This window comes from Gorilla gorilla, chromosome 4, assembly GCF_029281585.2.
Source record: "Gorilla gorilla gorilla isolate KB3781 chromosome 4, NHGRI_mGorGor1-v2.1_pri, whole genome shotgun sequence".
Taxonomy (NCBI): domain Eukaryota; kingdom Metazoa; phylum Chordata; class Mammalia; order Primates; family Hominidae; genus Gorilla; species Gorilla gorilla.
The window spans coordinates 32,168,847-32,189,725 of NC_073228.2; the positions used below are offsets into that span (position 1 = coordinate 32,168,847).

The window sequence follows — 20,879 nt, forward strand, 5'->3', positions numbered from 1 at the left end:
AATCAGCGTTTGTTTTGTCTTGTTTTTATTTTTTTAATTTTATTTATTTATTTATTTTTCCTGGAGACAGGAGGATGTCACTTTGTCACCCAGGCTGGAGTGCCGTGGCAAGATCTTGGCTCACTGCAGCCTGGACCTCCCAGGCTCAGGGGATCCTCCCACCTCAGCCTCCCGAGTAGCTGGGACTGCAGGCGCACACCACCACGCCAAGCTAATGGTTGTATTTTTTGTACAAACAGGGTTTTGCCATGTTGACCAGGTCTGGAACAGCCAGGCTCACGTGATTCTCCCAACTCAGCCTCCCAAAATGCTGGGATTACAGGTGTGAGCCACGCACCCAGCCTCTTTTTTTCTTTTATCACTCCTCAACTGAGGAGAATGTTTTGTTTTAAACGTATGTTTAGGAAAAAAGTGATTACAAATCAGATTTTGGAAACTATTGAGCTGTGTATGAATGGATTCAGGTACAGTAAATCACAAATCCCAAAACCATGTAGAGAGTATGAGAACTTCCTTGAATGACTAGCTCCTTAGACAACACAGCTGTTCTATCTCCAATATTATATACGTATGTGGCATTTTAAAATGACTTTTTGGGCCGGGCGTGGTGGCTCACGCCTGTAATCCCAGCACTTTGGGAGGCTGAGGTAGGTGGATCACGAGGTCAAGAGTTCAAGACCAACCTGGCCAACATGGTGAAACCCCATCTCTACTAAGAATACAAAAATCAGCCAGGCGTGGTGGCATGTGCCTGTAATTCCAGCTACTCAGGAGGCTGAGGCAGGAGAATCGCTCGAACCTGGGAGGCGGAGGTTACATTAAGCCAAGAACATGCCACTGCACTCTAGCCTGGGTGACAGAACAAGACTCCGTCTCAGGGGGAAAAAAAAAGACTTTTTATTGATGTATAATTAACATATATGGCATTTTATTTGTTCTTATTAGTAATGTAGTGGTTCTCAAAGCGTATTTTTTTTGATTACAGGTTGTTTTTAGAGGTAATACACCTAGTTTGTGGCTCAGCATGTCAATTGTAACAGTGCAACTTGGTCAGTGTGGCAATCAGATTGGTTTTGAAGTTTTTGATGCTTTGCTTAGTGACTCACACAGTTCCCAGGGACTCTGCTCTATGAGAGAGAATGAGGCATATCAAGCATCTTGCAAAGAAAGATTCTTCAGTGAGGAGGAGAATGGAGGTAGGTGTGGCTCACAGTCCTCTCCTTTACTCTGATCTAACCAACCCCTTCAAAGCCAGGCCTTCCACATGGTTTTCAAACCCCATTCCTTCCCATCTCACTAGGGAATTACTTTGTTTTTGCTTTTCATTTCTATGTTAATAATCTTTGCTTTTCCAGTGGCATTTTCCCTTCTGCATGCTCAGATCTCACCAATTTAAAATCAACCAAACAAAACTCATCTATTGACTAGCTTTCTTCTTATCTCTTTGCCTTTCATATAAGATTCTCAAAAGAGGACCCTGCTGGCTGGGCGTGGTGGCTCACACCTGTAATCCCAGCACTTTGAGAGGCCGAGGCGAGTGGATCACAAGGTCAGGAGTTCAAGACCAGCCTGACCAACATGGTGAAACCCCATCTCTACTAAAAATACAAAAATTAGCTGGGCGTGGTAGCATGTGCCTGTAATCCCAGCTACTCGGGAGGCTGAGGCAGGAGAATCACTTGAACCCAGGAGGCAGAGGTTGCAGTGAGCCGAGACCGCACCACTGCCCTCCAGCCTGGTGACAGAGCGAGACTCCATCTCCAAAAAAAATAAAAGGACCCTGCTTAACCACCTATGATCCTGCTTCTGCCCCACATAGCATCATTGAAGCTGCTCTAAGAAAAGTTTCCAGTGACCTCCGAATCACCAGATCCAACTACTGTTTTTCTTTTCTTTTTTTCTTTTTCTTGTAGAGACAGGTTCTTACTACACTATGTTGCCCAAGCTGGAGTGCGGTGGCTATTCACAGGTCTCAGCCTCCTGAGTAGCTGGGACTACAGGTGCATGCCACCATGCCTGGCTCTTTCTTTTCTCTGTCTCTTTTTTTGAGAGAGTCTTGCTCTGTCACCCGGGCTGAAGTGCAGTGATGTGATCTTGGCTCACTGTAACCTCCACCTCCCATGCTCAAGCAATTCTCCTGCCTCAACCTCCCAAGTAGCTGGAATTACAGGTGCCCACCACCATGTCTGGCTAATTTTTGTATTTTTAGTAGAGACAGGGTTTTGCCATGTTGGCCAGGCTGGTCTCGAATGCCTGATCTCAAGTGATCCGCCTGCCTTGGCCTCCCAAAGTGATGGGATTACAGGCTCTCTTTCTTTTTCTTTTTCTTTTTTTTTTTTTTTGAGACAGAGTCTAGCTCTGTCGCCCAGACTGGAGTGCAGTGGTGCGATCTTGGCTCACTGCAACCTCCGACTACCAGGTTGAAGCAATTCTCCTGCCTCAGCCTCATGAGTAGCTGGGACTACAGGCATGCGCCACCACGCCCAACTAATTTTTTTGTATTTTTAGTAGAGATGGGGTTTTACCATGTTGGTCAGGCTGGTCTCGAACTCCTGACCTCAAATGATCTGCCCACCTCGGCTTCCCAAAGTGCTGGGATTACAGGCGTGAGCCACTGTGCCCAGCCTCTCTTTCTTTTCTTAATTCACTTTACTCCTCTACTGCGTTTGATAACAATAACGTATAAAAACTCTTTCCAGCAGGGCGCAGTGGCTCACGCCTATAATCCCAGCACTTTGGGAGGCCAAGGCAGGCAGATCACTTGAGGTCAGGAGTTAGAGACCAGCCTGGCCAACAGGGTAAAACCCCGTCTCGACTAAAAATACAAAAATTAGCCAGACATGGTGGCACATACCTGTAATCCCAGTTACTCGGGAGGCTGAGGCAGGAGAATCACTTGAACCCGGGAGGGGGGTTGCAGTGAGCCGAGATCTCGCCACTGCACTCCAGCCTGGGAAATAGAGCGAGACGCCGTCTCAAAAAAAAAAAAAAAAAAAAAGCCAGGCATGGTGGCTCATCCCTGTAATCCCAACACTTTGGGAGGCCGAGGCGGGTGAATCACCTGAGGTCAGGAGTTCGAGACCAGCCTGGCCAACGTGGTGAAACCCCATCTGTACTAAAAATACAAAAATTAGCCGAGCGTAGTGGTGCGTGCCTGTAATCCCAGCTACTTGGGAGGCTGAGGCAGGAGAATCGCTTGAACCTGGGAGGCGGAGATTGTGCCATTGCACTCCAGCCTAGGTGACAAGAGCGAAACTCCGTCTCAAAAAAGAAAAAAAAAAGACAAAAAGCAACTCTCTCCTTGAACCTCCTTCTCCTAGTCACCCCACTTTTCTTCTCCAGTTGTTGCATCTCCCCTGTCCTCACTTGCATAGTTCTCTCTGGGCAACTTCACTGTCATAGTTTGCTACATTTATTACACCTGTGACTTTCAGACCTCTAGCCCAGCCTCTCTTAAAAGCTCTAGACAGATTAGTGGATATCTCCACCCACATCTCTCATATGAACCTGAAACTCAACATCTCTATGCCCAAGGCATTCATTATTGTTCCTTGTGCTCTTGCTGCATACATACCATCAAACAAGATCTGCTTATTTGACGTCCTATATACTCCTTTAAACTGTTCTTCCCTTTCCACCTTCACTGACTTGCTTTATTCTGGCTTTTGTTCTTTCTTACCTGGACTGTCTCAAGACACTCCTTTTAGGATTCCTTGCCTGGAGTCTACTGTCTATCACATCCATCCTCCGTACTGCTGTGTTTAAAAAGACATTGGCCGGGTGCAGTGGCTCATGCCTATAATCCCAGCACTTTGGGAGGTCGAGGCGGGCGAATCATGAGGTCAGGAGATCGAGACCATCCTGGCTAACACCGTAAAATCCCGTCTCTACTAAAAATACAAAAAAATTAGCCAGGCGTGGTGGCGGGTGCCTGTAGTCCCAGCTACTTGGGATGCTGAGGCAGGAGAATGGCGTGAACCCAGGAGGCAGAGCTTGCAGTGAGCTGAGATCGCATCACTGCACTCCAGCCTGCGGGACAGAGCGAGACTCCATCTCAAAAAAAAAAAAAAAGACATCTAACAGCTGGGCACAGTGTCTCACTGTAATTCCAGTGTTTTGGGAGACCAAGGTGGGAGGATTGCTTGAGGCCAGGAATTCAAGACCAGCCTGGGCAATAGAGCAAGATTCTGTCTCTAGAAAATAAACAATAAAAATTAGGTGTAATGGCACACACCTGAAGTCCCAGCTACTTAGAAGGCCAAAGTGGGAGGATTGCTTTAGCTCAAGAGTTTGAGCCTGCAGTGAATTATGATTGACAGACATTTAACTATTCCTCGCCTGCTTGAAAATTTTTGGTGGTTTATCATGGCCTAAAAGATAAAGTTCAAGCTTTTCTAGCATTGCCTATAAAGATTTCCAAGATTGAGCCCTACCTGCTTTTCATCCCCATCCATCACTTCTACCCTCTCCTTCTCCATCCTCTGCTCCAACAATTCTGAGCTGGATGTTGTACCCATGGTATTTTGTACCTCTAAATATGATGTTCCTTTGGTGTGGATTTATTTGGTCATATCATGTTGCAGTGTGGTTAAGTATTGATGTATTTATCTTTCCCACAAGTCTTTTTTTTTTTTTTTTTGAGACAGAGTCTCACTCTTGCCCAAGCTGGAGCACAGTGGTGTGATTGCAGCTCATTGCAACCTCTGCCTCCTGGGTTCAAGCAATTCTCGTGCCTCAGCCTCCTGAGTAGCTGAGATTACAGGCACACGCCACCAAGTCTTGCTAATTTTGTATTTTTGTTTTTTGTTTGTTTGTTTTGAGACAGTGTTTTGCTTTTATTGCTCAGGCTGGAGTGCAATGGCTCAATCTTGGCTCACTGCAACCTCCACCTCCCGGGATCAAGCGATTCTCCTGCCTCAGCCTCCGGAGTAGCTGGGATTACAGGAGGCTGCCACCACGCCCAGCTAATTTTTTGTATTTTTAGTAGAGATGGGGTTTCACCATGTTGGCCAGTCTGGTCTTGAACTCCTGACCTCAGGTGATCCGCCCGCCTCGGCCTCCCAAAGTGCTGGGATTACAGGTGTGAGCCACCGCACCTGGCCAATTTTGTATTTTTAGTAGGATCGGGATTTCACCATGTTGGCCAGGCTGGTCTCCAACTCCTGGCCTCAAGTGATCCACCTGCCTCAGCCTCCCAAAATGCTGGGATTACAGGCATGAGCCACCATGCCCAGCCTCCCACCTGCCCTTTCTAAGGCTAGTTTGATGTCTTCATCTCCATATTCCCAGCACAGTCCATGGCACATCATAAGCATTCAGCATATGTTTGTAGACCTGACCCAGGTACTCTTTTTTTTTTTTTTGAGACAGAATCTCACTCTATCTCCCAGGATGGAGTGCAGTGGTGCAACCTTGGCTCAGTGCAACCTCTGCCTTCCAGGTTCAAGCAATTCTCCTGCCTCAGCCTCCCAAGTAGCTGGGATTACAGGCACATGCCACCACGCCGGCTAATCTGACCCAGGTACTCTTTTAGGCCCACACTGATTCAGCCTGCTTAGCAAATGCTGGGCTTGGTGAACATCTGCATATGTCTGCTGCTGCCCACTGAGATTTCTAAGCAGTACGACAAATCTTTCTAACCACAACCCCTGGATTTCTTTTTTTTTTTTTTTTTTGGATTTGGACACATATGCTCTGAGTTACCCAAATAAGACATAATAAATCTTTTTTTCTTTTGATGTTTTTGGGTTTTTTTCCCCCTCTAGTTCCAATTGCCCGGGCTGTTCTTGTTGACATGGAACCCAAAGTTATCAATCAAACGCTGTCAAAGGCTGCCCAGTCTGGCCAATGGAAATATGGTCAACATGCATGCTTCTGTCAAAAACAAGGTTCTGGAAACAACTGGGCATATGGGTAAGAATAATTTCTTGTGATTTTCAGTTTAGTGACAGCTACACAGTCAATTAATAGATAGCGAAGTTAGAACTATATAGTTGATATACCAAGCACATAATCTTGAAATTGCTGTTTTAGATTTAGAATTTTATTTTACCCAGAAGAAACTTTCATTCCATGCCAATGTCTGTGCTTAAGGTACAGGTAATGTTGAAATGAAGGATATCTTTCAGCAGGGTTTTCCATCTTCTCACTGTCATGCTGCAAACTAACTTACCAATGTAATGTCCATATCTGGCAGATATCTCAATGATAGAGAATACTACAAGACAGTAGTTCCCAAACTTTGCTGCACATTAGAATTTCCTGAGGTTCTTTGGAAAAGTCCTGATGCCTAGGGCTCACTTTGAGAGATTCTGATTTTTGTTTTGTTTTGTTTTGTTTTTTTTAACCACAGCACTGAGTTTTATTAGGGATTTCATTAAGGTTAAATTTCTAGGAATGAGGGAATCCTAGTTAGAGGGCACAAAAGCCCACAAAACCTCCTCAGATCTCGTAGTGAACCACCGACTCAGGTTCTTTGGAGGGATCACCGCCTCGTTCCAGGTACAGATTATTGTAAGGATACTGCTTTGGTCCCACGGGCTGGTAGACAGGGTACATGTCCCCCACCCAGAACATGAATATCATGAAAGCCATGAAGCCGAACAGCTGCATACACATGACATTCCAAGAAACAGGTGTGAGGGACGTATTCCTGGTATACATGTCTAGCTGCCAGTGCATCGGTTCACCCCAGTTCAATCTCAGGTCCAGCTGGTCCCAGCTATACCATGGATCCCTCTCATGCAGGGAGCTTTGGGTAGTCGCCATACCCCATGTCATCATCCGGGTAAGGCTCGTAGTCTCTCACACACATGTTATACTTCTTGAGGGCAGTGGCCTGTCCTTTTGGGGTCCTAGGATAGGACCCTGAGAGCATGTCATTGGTCATGCGGGAGGCTGTCCGTGCGCCCAGCGGCACCACTTTCTGGGATGCCCTTTGCATCCACTGGACTCCCAGGACCCTGGCCCTGGCCACTGCCATCTTCACCTTCACATTTCCCTTCTGCTGAGATTCTGATTTAAGTGGTTTGGGGTAAAGCCCTGATGTTGGGTTTTTGGTGTTTTTTTTTTTTTAAGAGACAGAGTCTCGTTCTGTCACCCAGGCTGGAGTGCAGTGGCATGATCTCGACTCAGTACAACCTCCATCTCCTGGGTTCAAGCAATTATCCTGCCTCAGCCTTCCGAGTAACTGAGACTACAGGTGTGCGCCAGTATGCCCAGCTAATTTTTGTATTTTTTTAGTAGAGACAAGGATTCAGCATGTTACCCAGACTGGTCTGGAACTCCTGGCCTTCAGTGATCCACCTGCCTCGGCCTCCCAAAGTGCTGAGATTACAGATATGAGCCACACTGCACCCAGCCTGATGTTGGGATTTTTTATTTTTTTGAGACGGAGTCTCGCTCTGTCGCCCAGGCTGGAGTGCAGTGGCGCAATCTCAGCTCACTGCAACCTCTGCCTCCCAGGTTCAAGTGATTCTCCTGCCTCAGCTTCCCGAGTAGCTGGGATTACAGGTGCCCGCCACCATGCCCAGCTAATTTTTGTATTTTTTAGTAGAGACGGGGTTTCACCAGTTTGGCCAGGCTGGTCTGGAACTCTTGACCTGAGGTGATCCACCCGCCTCGGCCTCCCAAAATGCTGGGATTACAGGCGTGAGTCACTGCGCCTGGCCTGATGTTGGGACCTTTTTAAAGGTCCCTAGGTGACTTTAATGTGCAGCAAATTTTTTTTTTTTTTTTTTAGACAAGAGTCTCCCTCTGTTGCCCAGGTTGGAGTGCAGTGGTGCAATTTCGGCTCACTGCAACCTCTGCCTCCCGGGTTCAAGTGATTCTCCTGCCTCAGCCTCCCGAGTAGGTAGGACTACAGGCACATGCCACCACGCCTGGCTAATTTTTGTATTTTTAGTAGATACTGGATTTCCCTATGTTGGCCAGGCTGCTCTCAAACTCCTAACTTCAAGTGATCCATCCACCTCCGCCTCCCAAAGTGCTAGGATTACAGGCATGAGCCACCGTGCCCAGCCATGTGCAGCACAGTTTGAGAACCACTGTTTCAGGACTGTTAGGAATATTAAATATTATACTGTATCATAAACTTGTAGAACTACCTGGTATCAAAAGCCCCAGGTAAAGGAATGGCCACTACTCATGCCTGTAATGCCAGCAATTTGGGAGGCCAAGGCAGGAGGATCGCTTGAGCCCAGGAGTTCAAGTCCACCCTAGGCGACAAAGGGAGACCCTATCGCTACGAAAAAATTTTAAAAAGAAATTAGCCAGGTGAGGCCAGGCACAGTGGCTCACGCCTGTAATCCCAACACTTTGGGAGGCCAAGGTGGATCACTTGAGGTCAGGAGTTTGAGACCAGCCTGGCCAACATGATGAAACCCCATCTCTACTAAAAATACAAAAATTAGGCCTGTTGCAGTGGCTCACGCCTGTCATCCCAGCACTTTGCGAGAGGCCGAGGTGGGCAGATCATCTGAGGAAAGGAGTTTGAGACCAGCCTGGCCAACATGGTAAAACCCTGTCTCTACTAAAAAATAGAAAAAATTAGCTGGGCGTGGTGACGGCTGCCATCCCAGCTACTCGGGAGGCTGAGGCAGGAGAATCGCTTGAACCCAGGAGGCAGAGGTTGCAGTGAGCCAAGGTCACACCATTGCACTCCAGCCTGGGCAACAAGAACAAAACTCCATCTCAAAAAATATTAAAAAAAAAGAAAAATTAGATGGGTGTGGTGGCCTGTGCCTGTGGCCTTAGCTCCTTGGGAGGCTGAGGCAGAAGAATCACTTGAACCTGGGAGGCAGAGGTTGCAGTGAGCTGAGATTGTGCCACGGCACTCCAGCTTGGGCAACAGAGTGAGACTCTGCCTCAAAAAAAAGAAAAAAGAAATTAGCCAGGCGGCTGGGTATGGTGGCTCTCGCTTGTGATCCCAGCAGTTTGGGAGGCCAAGGAGGGCGGATTACTTGAGGTCAGGACTTTGAGACCAGCCTGGCCAACATGGTGAAACCCTGTCTCTACTAAAAATACAAAAATTAGCTGGGCGTGGTGGCCTGTGCCTGTGGTCCCAGCTACTCGGGAAGCTAAGGCAGGAGAATCACTTGAACCCAAGTGGCAGAGGTTGCAGTGAGTAGAGATCATGCCACAGCACTCCAGCCTGGACAACAGGGCGTGTCTGCATCTCAAAAAAAAAAAAAAGAAAGAAATTAGCCAGGGATGGTTGCATGCTCTTGTAGTTCTAGATACTTGGGAGGCTGAGATGGTATAATTTTTTGAGCCTGAGAGGTCAAGGCAAGGCTGCAGTGAGCTGTGATTTTGCCACTGCACTTCACATTTCACTCCAGCCTGGGTGACGGAGTAAGACCCTAACTCAAAAAGGAAAAAAGATGTGGGATGGGGGGTGCCAGGTGCCGTGTCTAATACCTGTAATCCCAACACTTTGGGAGGCTGAAGTGGGCAGATCACTTGAGGTCAGGAGTTTGAAACCAGCCTGGCCAACATGGTGAAACCCTGTCTGTACTAAAAATACAAAAATCAGCCGGGTGTGGTGGCGCGCACCTTTAATCCCAGCTACTCAGGAGACTGAGGTGGGAGAATCACTTGAACCTGGGAGGGGGAGGTAGTTGTAGTGAGCCGAAATGGTGCCACTGCACCCCAGCCTGGGCGACAGAGCAAGACTCCGTCTTAAAAAACACAAAAACAAAAAAAATAAAAAAGGAGAAAATAGCCTACAAAAGAGAGCTTTTAGAGGAAGATTAAAAGAAGTTCCTCACTGGGCTCAGTGGCTCATGCCTGTAATTCCAGCGCTTTGGGAGACTGAGGCAGGAGAATTGCTTGAGGCCAGGAGTTCACAACCAGCCTGAGCAGCATAGTGAGACCCTGTTTAAAAAAAAAAAAAAAGTTGCTAATGGGTACAAAAATACAGTTAGAAGAAATACACTCTAGTATTCAATAATACAGTTAGGAAATTATAGTTAACAATAATTTATTGTATATATCAAAATAGTAAAAGCGGCCAGGCGCAGTGGCTCACACCTCTAATCTTAGCACTTTGGGAGGTTGAGGCAGGCTGATCACCTGAGTTCAGGAGTTTGAGACCAGCCTGGCCAACATGGTGAAACCCCGTCTCTTCTAAAAATACAAAAATTAGCCTGGTGTGGTTCGGGCACCTGTAATCCCAGCTACTCAGGAGGCTGAGACAGGAGAATCTCTTGAACCCGGGAGGGGGAGTGAGCCGAGATCGTGCCATTGTACTCCAGCCCCGGTGACAAGAGTGAAACTCTGTCTCAGAAAAAAAAAAAATAGCTTAAAGAGAAGAATTGTAATGTTCCCAACACATAGAAAAAATAAATGTTTGAGGTGATAGATATCCCATTTACCCTGATTTGATCATTACACATGTATACACATATCCAAATATCACATGTACCCCCAAAATAAGTACAGCTATGAAAACCCCAAATATTAAAGTATCTGATTAAAACCTCAAAAATAAAGAGAACTTTCTATACTCTGTAAATTCCCTCTGCTAGCAGTCCTGTTCACCTGTTAACCCATTTATGCCAGAGGTTGCAATTTTTAAAATTTTTGCATGAGTGAAAAATCCGACCTTAGTAATAACCTTGAGCAATAGCATATAAATAACTCCCACATGCTTAGCGTTCCAATAATGGAACACTAGGCATAAGTGGGTTAAATATATTCAACTTATGTATTTAAAATTTTGTCAGTCAGGGTACCTGTACCTTTCATGAGAGTTCCTTCACTTCCGTAGTTTTGAAAAAACCTCTCTATCCTGTATCTTTCTCTCTGCATTACATATCTGTGGTTAAATTGAAAAGTGTTTGTGTTTGTTTCTTTTGCCATTGCATAGTTACTCTGTTCATGGACCCAGGCATGAAGAATCTATAATGAACATAATCCGGAAGGAAGTGGAGAAATGTGACTCTTTCAGTGGTTTTTTCATCATAATGAGTATGGCTGGGGGCACAGGATCAGGATTAGGAGCTTTCGTTACACAGAATTTAGAAGATCAGTACTCAAACTCATTGAAAATGAATCAGATTATTTGGCCTTATGGAACTGGTGAGGTATGGACATGTTAATTGAAAAGTTTATGTTTTATGTTCTTTGCAATTGAAATAAATATGGGTAAAAGATTGCTCTCACCGCCCAGGTGCGGTGGCTTATGCCTGTAATCCCAGCACTTTGGGAGGCCAAGGCGGGCGGATCGCGAGGTCAGGATATCGAGACCATCCCGGCTAACATGGTGAAACCCCGTCTCTACTAAAAATACAAAAAATTAGCCGGGCGTGGTGGCGGGCACCTCTAGTCCCAGCTACTCGGGAGGCTGAGGCAGGAGAATAGCGTGAACCCGGGAGGCGGAGCTTGCAGTGAGCCGAAATCGTGCTACCGTACTCCAGCCTGGGCAATAGAGCAAGACTCCGTCTCAAAAAAAATAAATAAATAAAAATAAAGATTGCGCTCACCCTTTCATTGGAAATGTTAAGTTATGGCTTCCAGAATGGTTATTTAATATGAGTACCATATTATACATGGTATATATATATCTTCCCTTAAACTTTTCCAAACAGATGAGGTATCCTTGCATTTAAAATTTCAGAGAGGCCGGGTGCAGTGGCTCACGCCTGTAATCCCAGCACTTTGGGAGGCCAAGGTGGAAAAATCATGAGGTCAAGCGATCGAGACCATCCTGGCCAACATGGTGAAACCCCGTCTCTACTAAAAATACAAAAATTAGCTGTGCATGGTGGCGCTGGCCTGTAGTCTCAGCTACTCAGGAGGTTGAGGCAGGAGATTTCGCTTGGACTTGGGAGGCAGAGGCTGCAGTGAGCTGATATCCCGCCGCTGCACTCCAGCTTGGCGACAGAGCGAGACTCCATCTCAAAAAAAAATTTTTTTAAGAGAATGGCTGGGCGCAGTGGCTCACACCTGTAATCCCAGCACTTTGGGAGGCAGAGGCGGATGGATCACCTGAGGTCAGAAGTTCGAGATCACCCTGGCCAACATGGAGAAACACCATCTCTGCTAGAAATACAATTATTAGCTGGGTGTGGTGGCACACACTTGTAGTCCCAGGTACCCGGAGGCTGAGGCAGGAGAATCTCTTGAACCCGGGAGACAGAGGTTCCAGTGAGCCGAGATCAAGCCACTACACTTCAGCCTGGGCAACAAGAGCAAGATTCCCGTCTTAAAAAAAAAAAAAAAATTTTTTTTTTCAGAGAATGGCCAGGCAGTTGGGGCTCACGTCTGTAATACCAGCACTTTGGGAGGCTGAGATGGGCAGATCACTTGAGGCCAGGAGTTTAAGACCAGCCTGGCCAACATGGCGAAACCCCTTCTCTACTAAAAATACAAAAATTAGCCGGGTGTTTTGGCTCCTGCCTGTTGTCCCAGCTACTCGGGAGGCTGAGGCAGGAGAATCACTTGAACCTGTGAAGCAGAGGTTGCACTGAGCCTAGATCATGTCACTGTACTCCAGCCTGGGCCACAGAGCGAGACTCTGTCTCAAAAAAAAAGTCAGAGAAGATGATTGTGCTTCTTCTTTCAGGAACTGATTGCTGAGAATGTCTCTCACTCCAGTACATAAAGCAGACACCTTGACCTCATGTTGGGATTCGTGGTGCCATTGCCACCCTCAAGTAATTTTTATTTCTTTCCATTGGGAGAAGATTTCTTTCCTTTTTTTTTTTTTTTTTTTTTGAGACAGAGTTTTGCTCTTGTTGTCCAATGGCACGATCTTGGCTCACCGCAACCTCCGCCTCCCGGGTTCAAGTGATTCTCCTGCGTCAGCCTCCCGGGTAGCTGGGACTACAGGCATGCGCTCGGCTAATTTTGTATTTTTAGTAGAGGTGAGGGGTTTTTCCATGTTGGTCAGGCTGGTCTTGAACCCTCAACATCAGGTGATCCACCCACCTTAGCCTCCCAAAGTGCTGGGATTACAGGCATCAGCCACCGCTCCCAGCTTGCAAATTTCTATATAAGCCAATTTCCTGTTGATCAACCTAGCTGAAGAAACAAATCAGGTGAGACAAGTCACTATAGGAAATGAAATAGGAGATAAGTATGATAATAATGGCCAATTTTTGTTGTGCCCATACAAGGCATTGTTCTAAGTGTTTAACTTGCATTGTATCATTAATCCTTACAGTTCTAGGAAGCCATTACAAATGAGGAAACTGGTTGGGCTCGGTGGCTCATGCCTATAATCCCAGCACTTTAGGAGGACAAGGTGGGTGGATCACTTGAGGCCAGGAGTTTGAGACCAGCCTGGCCAACATGCTGAAACCCTGTCTCTACTAAAAACACAAAAATTAGCTGGGCATGGTGGCACAAGCCTGTAATTCCAGCTGCTCAGGGGGCTGAGACACAAGAATCTCGAACCGGGAGGCCGAGGTTGCAGTGAGCAGAGATGGTGCCACTGTACTCCAGCCTGGGCGACAGAGTGAGTCTCTATCTCAAAAAAAAAAAAAAAAAAAAAGGAAACTGAGCATAGAGAGATTAAAAAACTTGTCCAAGGTCATACGGCTATAAAGTGACAGAGCCCGGATTTGAACCCTGCCAGGATGCCTTGAGAATCTGTAATCTTAACCATTATTCTCTCCTACCTTTCTTTTTTCTGACCTTTTCCTCTCCAGGTTATTGTTCAAAACTACAACTCCATTTTGACACTTTCTCACTTGTACCGATCTTCAGACGCCCTCCTTCTTCATGAGAATGATGCCATCCATAAGATCTGTGCAAAACTGATGAATATCAAGCAGATCTCCTTTAGTGATATCAATCAAGTCCTCGCACATCAGCTGGGAAGTGTGTTCCAGCCTACTTATTCTGCAGAAAGCTCATTTCACTATAGACGAAATCCACTAGGTATTTGTCCTTCTATACGTTAATTATAGGAAAGCCTTATGTTCTGAAAGCTTCAAAGTTTATTCTTTCTGTCTCCTCCTCTGCCTGAAGATACACTTAAGTCTTGCTCATCTCAAAACCCTTTCTTCACATCTGCTAGTTCTCTGAACTGTCTTATTGAAAAGCTTTGAGAAGTTGCTAAAGGGCAGTGGGTATCCACTGCTCTTCTTCAGGATTCTTTCTCTTCTCTTTTTTCTTTTTTTACTAGAAACCATGTTGAGATGTAACTCACCTAACATGCAATTCACCCATTTAAAGTGTACAAGTCAATGATTTTTTTTTTTTTTGAGACAGAGTCTCACTCTGTTGCCCAGGCTGGAGTGCAGTGGTACGATCTTGACTCACTGCAACCTCCGCCTCCTGGGTTCAAGCAATTTTCCTATTTCAGCCTCCTGAGTAGCTGGGACTACACTACACTATAGGCACGTGCTACCATGCCCAGCTGATTTTTGTATTTTTAGTAGAGACGGAGTTTCACCATGTTGGCCAGGCTGGTCTCAAATGATCCACCCGCCTCGGCCTTCCAAAGTGTTGGGATTACAGGCGTGAACCACCGCACGCGGCCCTAGCCTTTTCTTAAGTACAGCAGCCAGACTGAACTCTGGCTTTGCAGTTTTTAAAAGCATAAGTCAGATCCTGTTGCTCCCCTTTTCAGAACCTTCCTGAGGTTTCCCATCTCATCCAGAGTTGTCAATGTGCGCGTCAGCATTGTGTTTGGTGATTGGGAATTCAAAGAGGTCCGAGTCTGCCATGTGGCATGACTTTCCGTAGTTGTGCTCTGACAGAGAAGGTGAGGAGCAGGGTTGGCCCAAGACTGGGATTTTGCCAGAAAGAGGAAGACTGATTGATTGAAAGGCAGGTGCTCCATGGATTAAGGTCTCAAGGAGGTTTAAGAATGGTCAAGGTGGCCAGGCGTGGTGGCTCACGCCTGTATCCCAGCACGTTGGGAGGCTGAGGAGGGTGGATCACCTGAGGTCAGAAGTTGGAGACCAGCCTGGCCAATATGGTGAAACCCCAGCTCTACAGAAAATACAAAAATTAGCCAGGCGTGGTGGTGGGTACCTGTAATCCCAGCTACTCAGAAGACAGGCAGGAGAATTGCTTGAACCCGTAAGGCAGACGTTGCAGTCAGCTGAGATTGCACCACTGCACTCCTGCCTGGGCGACAGTGAGACTCCATTAAAAAAAAAAAAAAAGAATGGTTAAGGTAAGAGTAGCTGAACAAGAAAGCTGGAAGGGAGAACAGATTGCAACAATTAATGATTCATGCATTGGCCGGGCACCATGGCTCATTTCTGTAATCCCAGTGCTTTAGGAGGCCAGGGTGGGAAGATCGCTTGACGCCAGGAGTTCGAAGCCAGCCTGGGCAGCATAGGAAGACCTCATCTCTACTAAGAATTTAAAAAGTGGCCGGGTGTGGTGGCTCATGCCTGTAATCCCAGCACTTTGGGAGGCCAAGACGGACAGATCACCTGAGGTTGGGAGTTTGAGACCAGCCTAACTAACATGGCGAAACCCTGTCTCTACTAAAGAAAATACAAAATTAGCCAGGCATGGTGGCACATGCCTGTAATCCCAGCTACTTGGGAGGCTGAGGCAGGAGAATTGCTTGAACCTGGGAGGCAGAGGTTGCAGTGAGCCGAGGTAACGCAATTGCACTCCAGCCTGAGCAATAAGAGCGAAACTCCATCTCAAAAAAACAACAAAAAAAAACAAACAGTTAGGCATGGTGCTGTGCACCTGTAATCTCAGCTACTAGGGAAGCTGAAGTGGGGCTATCACTTAAGCCCACGAGTTCGAGGTTGCAGAGCTTTGATTGCGCCACTGCACACCAGTTTGGACAACAGAACAAAACACTGTCTAAAAAGAAAAAAAAAAGAATTCATGCCTTAGTGCTCATGAATTATTTTCTGACTATTGTATATTTACTTGTGCTATGCAATAGAATTCAACTCTAGGTATTTTACAGAAAAGAATTCTACATTTAGAGGACACTCCATTAGCACAAGCCCACCTGTGTAGCATCTTATAGATGTTTGTGTCAAAATTTGTTCTTTTCTTTAGGATGTACATTACGAGTTTGTACTCAGTGTTATAAAGTTTGTTTCATATTATGGTAATATATTTTTCCCTATCCTCAAGGTATTTTTCTTTTTTCTTTTTTTTTTTTTTTTTGAGACGGAGTCTCGCTCTGTCACCCAGCCTGGAGTGCAGTGGCGCAATCTCCACTCACTGCAAGCTCCGCCTCCTGGGTTCACGCCATTCTCCTGCCTCAGCCTCCCGAGTAGCTGGGACTACAGGCGCCCGCCACCACGCCCGGCTAATTTTTTTGTATTTTTAGTAGAGACGGGGTTTCACCATGTTAGCCAGGATGGTCTCGATCTCCTGACCTCGTGATCCGCCCGCCTCGGCCTCCCAAAGTGCTGGGATTACAGGCGTGAGCCACCGCGCCCGGCCCTCAAGGTATTTTTCTATAAACATATGAGACAGCTGTAAATGTAAAGGAAAGTAGCCTTTCTCCTTAATTCTATTTCATTGTAAATACAAATTTCTAAAGATAGGCACATTCCTATCTTAAGGAATATCTAATCTTGTCTTCTTTCCAAATAGAGTTTCATGTTAACTTTTTTTTTTTTTGAGACAGAGTCTCGCTTTGTCGCCCAGGCTGGAGTGCGATGCACTGCAACCTCTTGTCTGCCGGGTTCAAGCGATTCTCCCGCCTCAGCCTCCCAAGTAGCTGGGATTACAGGTGCCTGCCACAACGCCTGGCTGATTTTCGTATTTTTAATAGAAACAGTGTTTCACCATGTTGGCCAGGCTGGTCTTAAACTCCTGACCTCATGATCTGCCTACCTAGGCCTCCGAAAGTGCTGGGATTACAGGCGTGAGCCACTGTGCCTGGCTCATATTAACTTTCATGTTAACAGGGTTTGATTATCACCTAACCAGATACGGTATGTAAAAATCTAGTAACATTTCTAAAAGAGTATTTAGTAGGGTGGGTGCGGTGGCTCACACCTGTAATCCCAGTACTTTGGGAGGCCAAGGCAGGCAGATCATGAGATCAGGGGATCGAGACCATCCTGGCCACCATGGTGAAACCTCATCTCTACTAAAGTACAAAAAGTTAGCTGGGCGTGGTGGTACGTGCCTGTAGTCTCAGCTACTCAGGAGGCTGAGACGGGAATCACTTGATCATGGGAGGCAGAGGTTGCAGTGAGCCGAGATCACGCCACTGCACTCCTCCAGCCTGGCGACAGAACAAGACTCAATCCCCCCAAAAAAAAAAAAAGAATATAACAATATTTAGTGAACATAGAATGACAAGAAAAGCATATCAGTTCTCATGTTTACTTTGTTTTCCTGGAGTTTACCTAAATATTTCATTCACATTTCCAGTTATTCAGCTTCTAAATTGTAGTTTGCTTTTTGGCAAAGTGTATTTTCTCACTCATGCTCAAGTCGGTGCTAAAATGAAGCAAAGAGGTGGTGTGTAATAGACATTGTCTCTGAAATTGTATTTATATTAAAGATTAAATAATTCTGGTCTGAGAAGAGAAAAAACATTTGGCCCAGAAAACCTTCAAATCATGGTTATATATAGACTATTGGCAACAATGTAGAATAAAAAAAAATTAGTTCAGATTTTTTTTTTTTCTTTACAGGAGACTTAATGGAGCATTTAGTTCCCCATCCTGAATTCAAGATGCTGAGTGTTCGTAACATTCCTCACATGTCTGAGAATTCATTGGCATACAGCACATTTACTTGGGCTGGCCTCCTCAAGCATTTGAGACAGATGCTCATTTCTAATGCAAAGATGGAAGAAGGTAAAGAGTAGTCCAAAAATATGCAGCCCACAAGCTGGAAAAAATGTCTGTCCTGGAGTCTCAATATAAACTGGCTTGGACCAATTTAAATAATGGTCCCTTTTTCTGGCTAGAGAGACTCCGGCAGAAACTCACCAGGACATCTTAGGAGGGTTTCTTAATCACTTCACAGTTTCATTACCAAAAGACATTTCAAATGAGTGCCAGATTTTTTTTAAATTTTTATTTTAATCAAAGTAATAAATGAACATAGTTTTAAAAATCAAGCAGCCAAAACTCATTTAAATATATACTTAAATCCATACATTGCACTGTATTTAAATTATATCTCAATTTTTTTTTTTTTTTTTTTTTTTGAGACTGCGTCTTGCTCTGTCGCCCAGGCTGGAGTGCAGTGGCATGATCTCAGCTCACTGCAACCTCTGCCTCCCGGGTTCACACCATTCTCCTGCCTCAGCCTCCCGAGTAGCTGGGACTACAGGCGCCTGCCACCACGCCCGGCTAATTTTTTGTATTTTTAGTAGAGACGGGGTTTCACTGTGCTAGCCAGGATGGTCTCGATCTCCTGACCTCATGATCCACCCGTCTTGGCCTCCCAAAGTGCTGGGATTACAAGAGTGAGCCACCGTGCCCGGCCAATTATATCTCAGTTTTTATTTTTTATTTATTTTATTTTTTTGAGATGGAATCTCGCTCTGTCACCCAGGCTGGAGTTCAGTGGCGCAATCTCGGCTCACTGCAACCTCTGCCTCCCGGATTCAAGCAGTTCTTCTGCCTCAGCCTCCCAAGGAGCTGGGATTACAGGCGTGTGCTACCATGCCTGGCTAATTTTTTTGTATTTTTAGTAGAGACGAGGTTTCACCATATTGGCCAGGCTGGTCTCGAACTCCTGACCTTGTGATCCACCCACCTCGACCTCCCAAAGTGCTGGGATTACAGGTATGAGCCACTGCGCCCGGCCTATATCTCAGTTTTTTAAAAGGTCAAGTAATGGGCCAGGTATGGTGGCTCATACCTATAATCCTAGCACTTTGGGAGGCCAAGGCAGGAGAAGCGCTTGAGCCCAGGAGTTCGAGACCAGTCTGGGCAACATGGCAAAACCCCATCTCTGCAAGAAATATAAAAAATTATCTGGACATGGTGACATGGGCCTGTATTCCCAGCAGCTTAGGAGGCTAAGGTGGGAGGATCACCTGAGCCCAGGAGGTCAAGGCTGCAGTGAGCTGTGATCACACAACTGCACTTCAGCCTGGGTGACAGAGTGAGACCCTTTCTCAAAAAAAAAAAAAAAAAACAGCAACAAAAAATAACTTAAGTAATGTCTGGTATGAATTTATGACAAGGAAAAACAGCAATCCTACACCTCCCCATTACACAGATGAAACTACTTTCAACGTCTTCAGCTATTTCATCTACAATTTGCCTCCATAGTTATAAATGTCTTACTTATATTGTTATCTCTTGCATTCCTAGTGTGAAAATTGAGAATTGGCCTGGGTGCAGTAGCTCACGCCTGTAATCCCAGCACTTTGGGAGGTTGAGGTGGGTGGATCACCTGAGGTCAGGAGTTCGAGACCAGCCTTGCCAACATGGCGAAACCCCTTCTTTACTAAAAAATACAAAAAAAATTAGCCGGGCGTGGTGGCAGTCGCCTGTAATTCCTGGGAAGCTGAGGCAGGAGAATTGCTTGAACCCGGGAGGCAGAGGTTACAGTGAACTAAGATAGTGCCATTGCATTCCAGCCTGGGTGATAACAGTGAAACTCCATCTCAAAAAAAAAAAAAGAAAATTGAGAATTGAATCATCTTACGCCCCCTCTACACACACACACACACACATTCCCATTTTCATATATATACTGACACATATGTGCACACTCACACACATACTCACACATACAAACACATTTACCTTCATTCTTCCTTCTAACATACTTGGGAGTTAGATCAGTTTTCAATGTTTGTACTACTTTTGCTATCTAAATATTATTCAGAGTAGAGCCTTGTGTACATAGATTATATTTTTTTGTGTGTACAGTTTATTTTTCCCTCTTGGAGTTGTTAATCATTATATTTATTCAGTTGATATTTTCTGTACCTATTACCAACTTATCCTGAAACTTTTCTGTAAAAAAATGAATCCCTTCTCAGATGTGATGGCTCACGCCTGTAATCTCAGCACTTTGGGAGGCTAAGGCAGGAGGATCGCTTGAGGCCAGAAGTTCAAAACTAGCTTGAGCAACAAAGCAAGACCCCATCTCTAAAAAAATAATTTAAAAAAATTAGCTGGCCCGGCAGGGTGGCTCACGCCTGTTAGCCAGCACTTTGGGAGGCCGAGGCGGACAAGTTCAGAAGATCGAGACCATCCTGGCTAACACGAATGTAGTAGAAACCCCATCTCTACTAAAAATACAAAAAATTAGCCAGGCGTGATGGCACACACTTGTAATCCCAGCTACCCAAGAGGCTGAGGCAGGAGAGTGGCTTGAACCCAGGAGGCAGAGGTTGCAGCGAGCTGAGATCACACCCCTGCTCTCCAGCCTGGGCAACAGAGCGAGACTCTCTCAAAAAAAAAAATTAGCTGGGCATAGTGGTATGCACCTGTAGTCCTAGCTACTTGGGAGGGTGAGGCAGGAGAATCCCTTGAACCAAGGGGTTTGAGTTTAAAATGAGCTGTGATCATGCCACTGCACTCCAGCCTGGGCAACAGAGCAAAACCCTGTCTCAACAATTAAAAAAAAGAATTCTTTCTCAATATGTTTAAACCCATCAGGTAAGTGATTACTTCCATTATCTGCCTAGAGACATCCTTCTGGAAGGCATTTATCTTCCCATTCCATTCTGGACTGACTGCTCTCTAGGCTTGATAAGCAGCCAGCCCTGGCATCTCTGCTTGCCTCATCCTGATTTATATCTGTACCTCCTAGATTTCAAATCTGCTTTCTTGATTTATTCCCTCATATTGATGGACCATACCTTTCAGGAGCTCCCTAAGAGAGTACAAGGAAATTAAAATGTTTGAGGCTACAAATATCTTCATTCTGGCCGGGTGCAGTGGCTCACACCTGTAATCCCAGCACTTTGGGAGGCCAAGGCAGGTGAAACATGAGGTCAGGAGATCGAGACC

General features: G+C 45.7%; 1 protein-coding gene and 1 pseudogene across 7 annotated transcripts in view; one reads left to right on the forward strand and one right to left on the reverse strand.

Annotated features, from left to right (window-relative positions):
* Positions 1–20,879, forward strand: part of TUBD1 (tubulin delta 1) — a 33,712-nt gene that overhangs the window by 1,063 nt on the left and 11,770 nt on the right. For 2 of the 7 annotated variants that reach the window (XM_031010984.3, XM_055386715.2), the window contains exons 2-6: positions 986–1,196; positions 5,766–5,913; positions 10,868–11,084; positions 13,653–13,884; positions 17,589–17,753. In XM_031010984.3, the coding sequence (XP_030866844.1) occupies positions 1,025–1,196; positions 5,766–5,913; positions 10,868–11,084; positions 13,653–13,884; positions 17,589–17,753 (934 nt within the window). In that variant the 5' untranslated portion in view covers positions 986–1,024. Of the gene's footprint in view, positions 1–985; positions 1,197–5,086; positions 5,522–5,765; positions 5,914–10,867; positions 11,085–13,652; positions 13,885–17,588; positions 17,754–20,879 lie in introns of those variants that run through there. The other 5 variants (XM_055386717.2, XM_031010985.3, XM_055386716.2 and 2 more) reach the window with 5 other exon arrangements.
* LOC101123843 (NADH dehydrogenase [ubiquinone] 1 beta subcomplex subunit 8, mitochondrial-like) lies at positions 6,354–6,988 on the reverse strand (annotated as a pseudogene).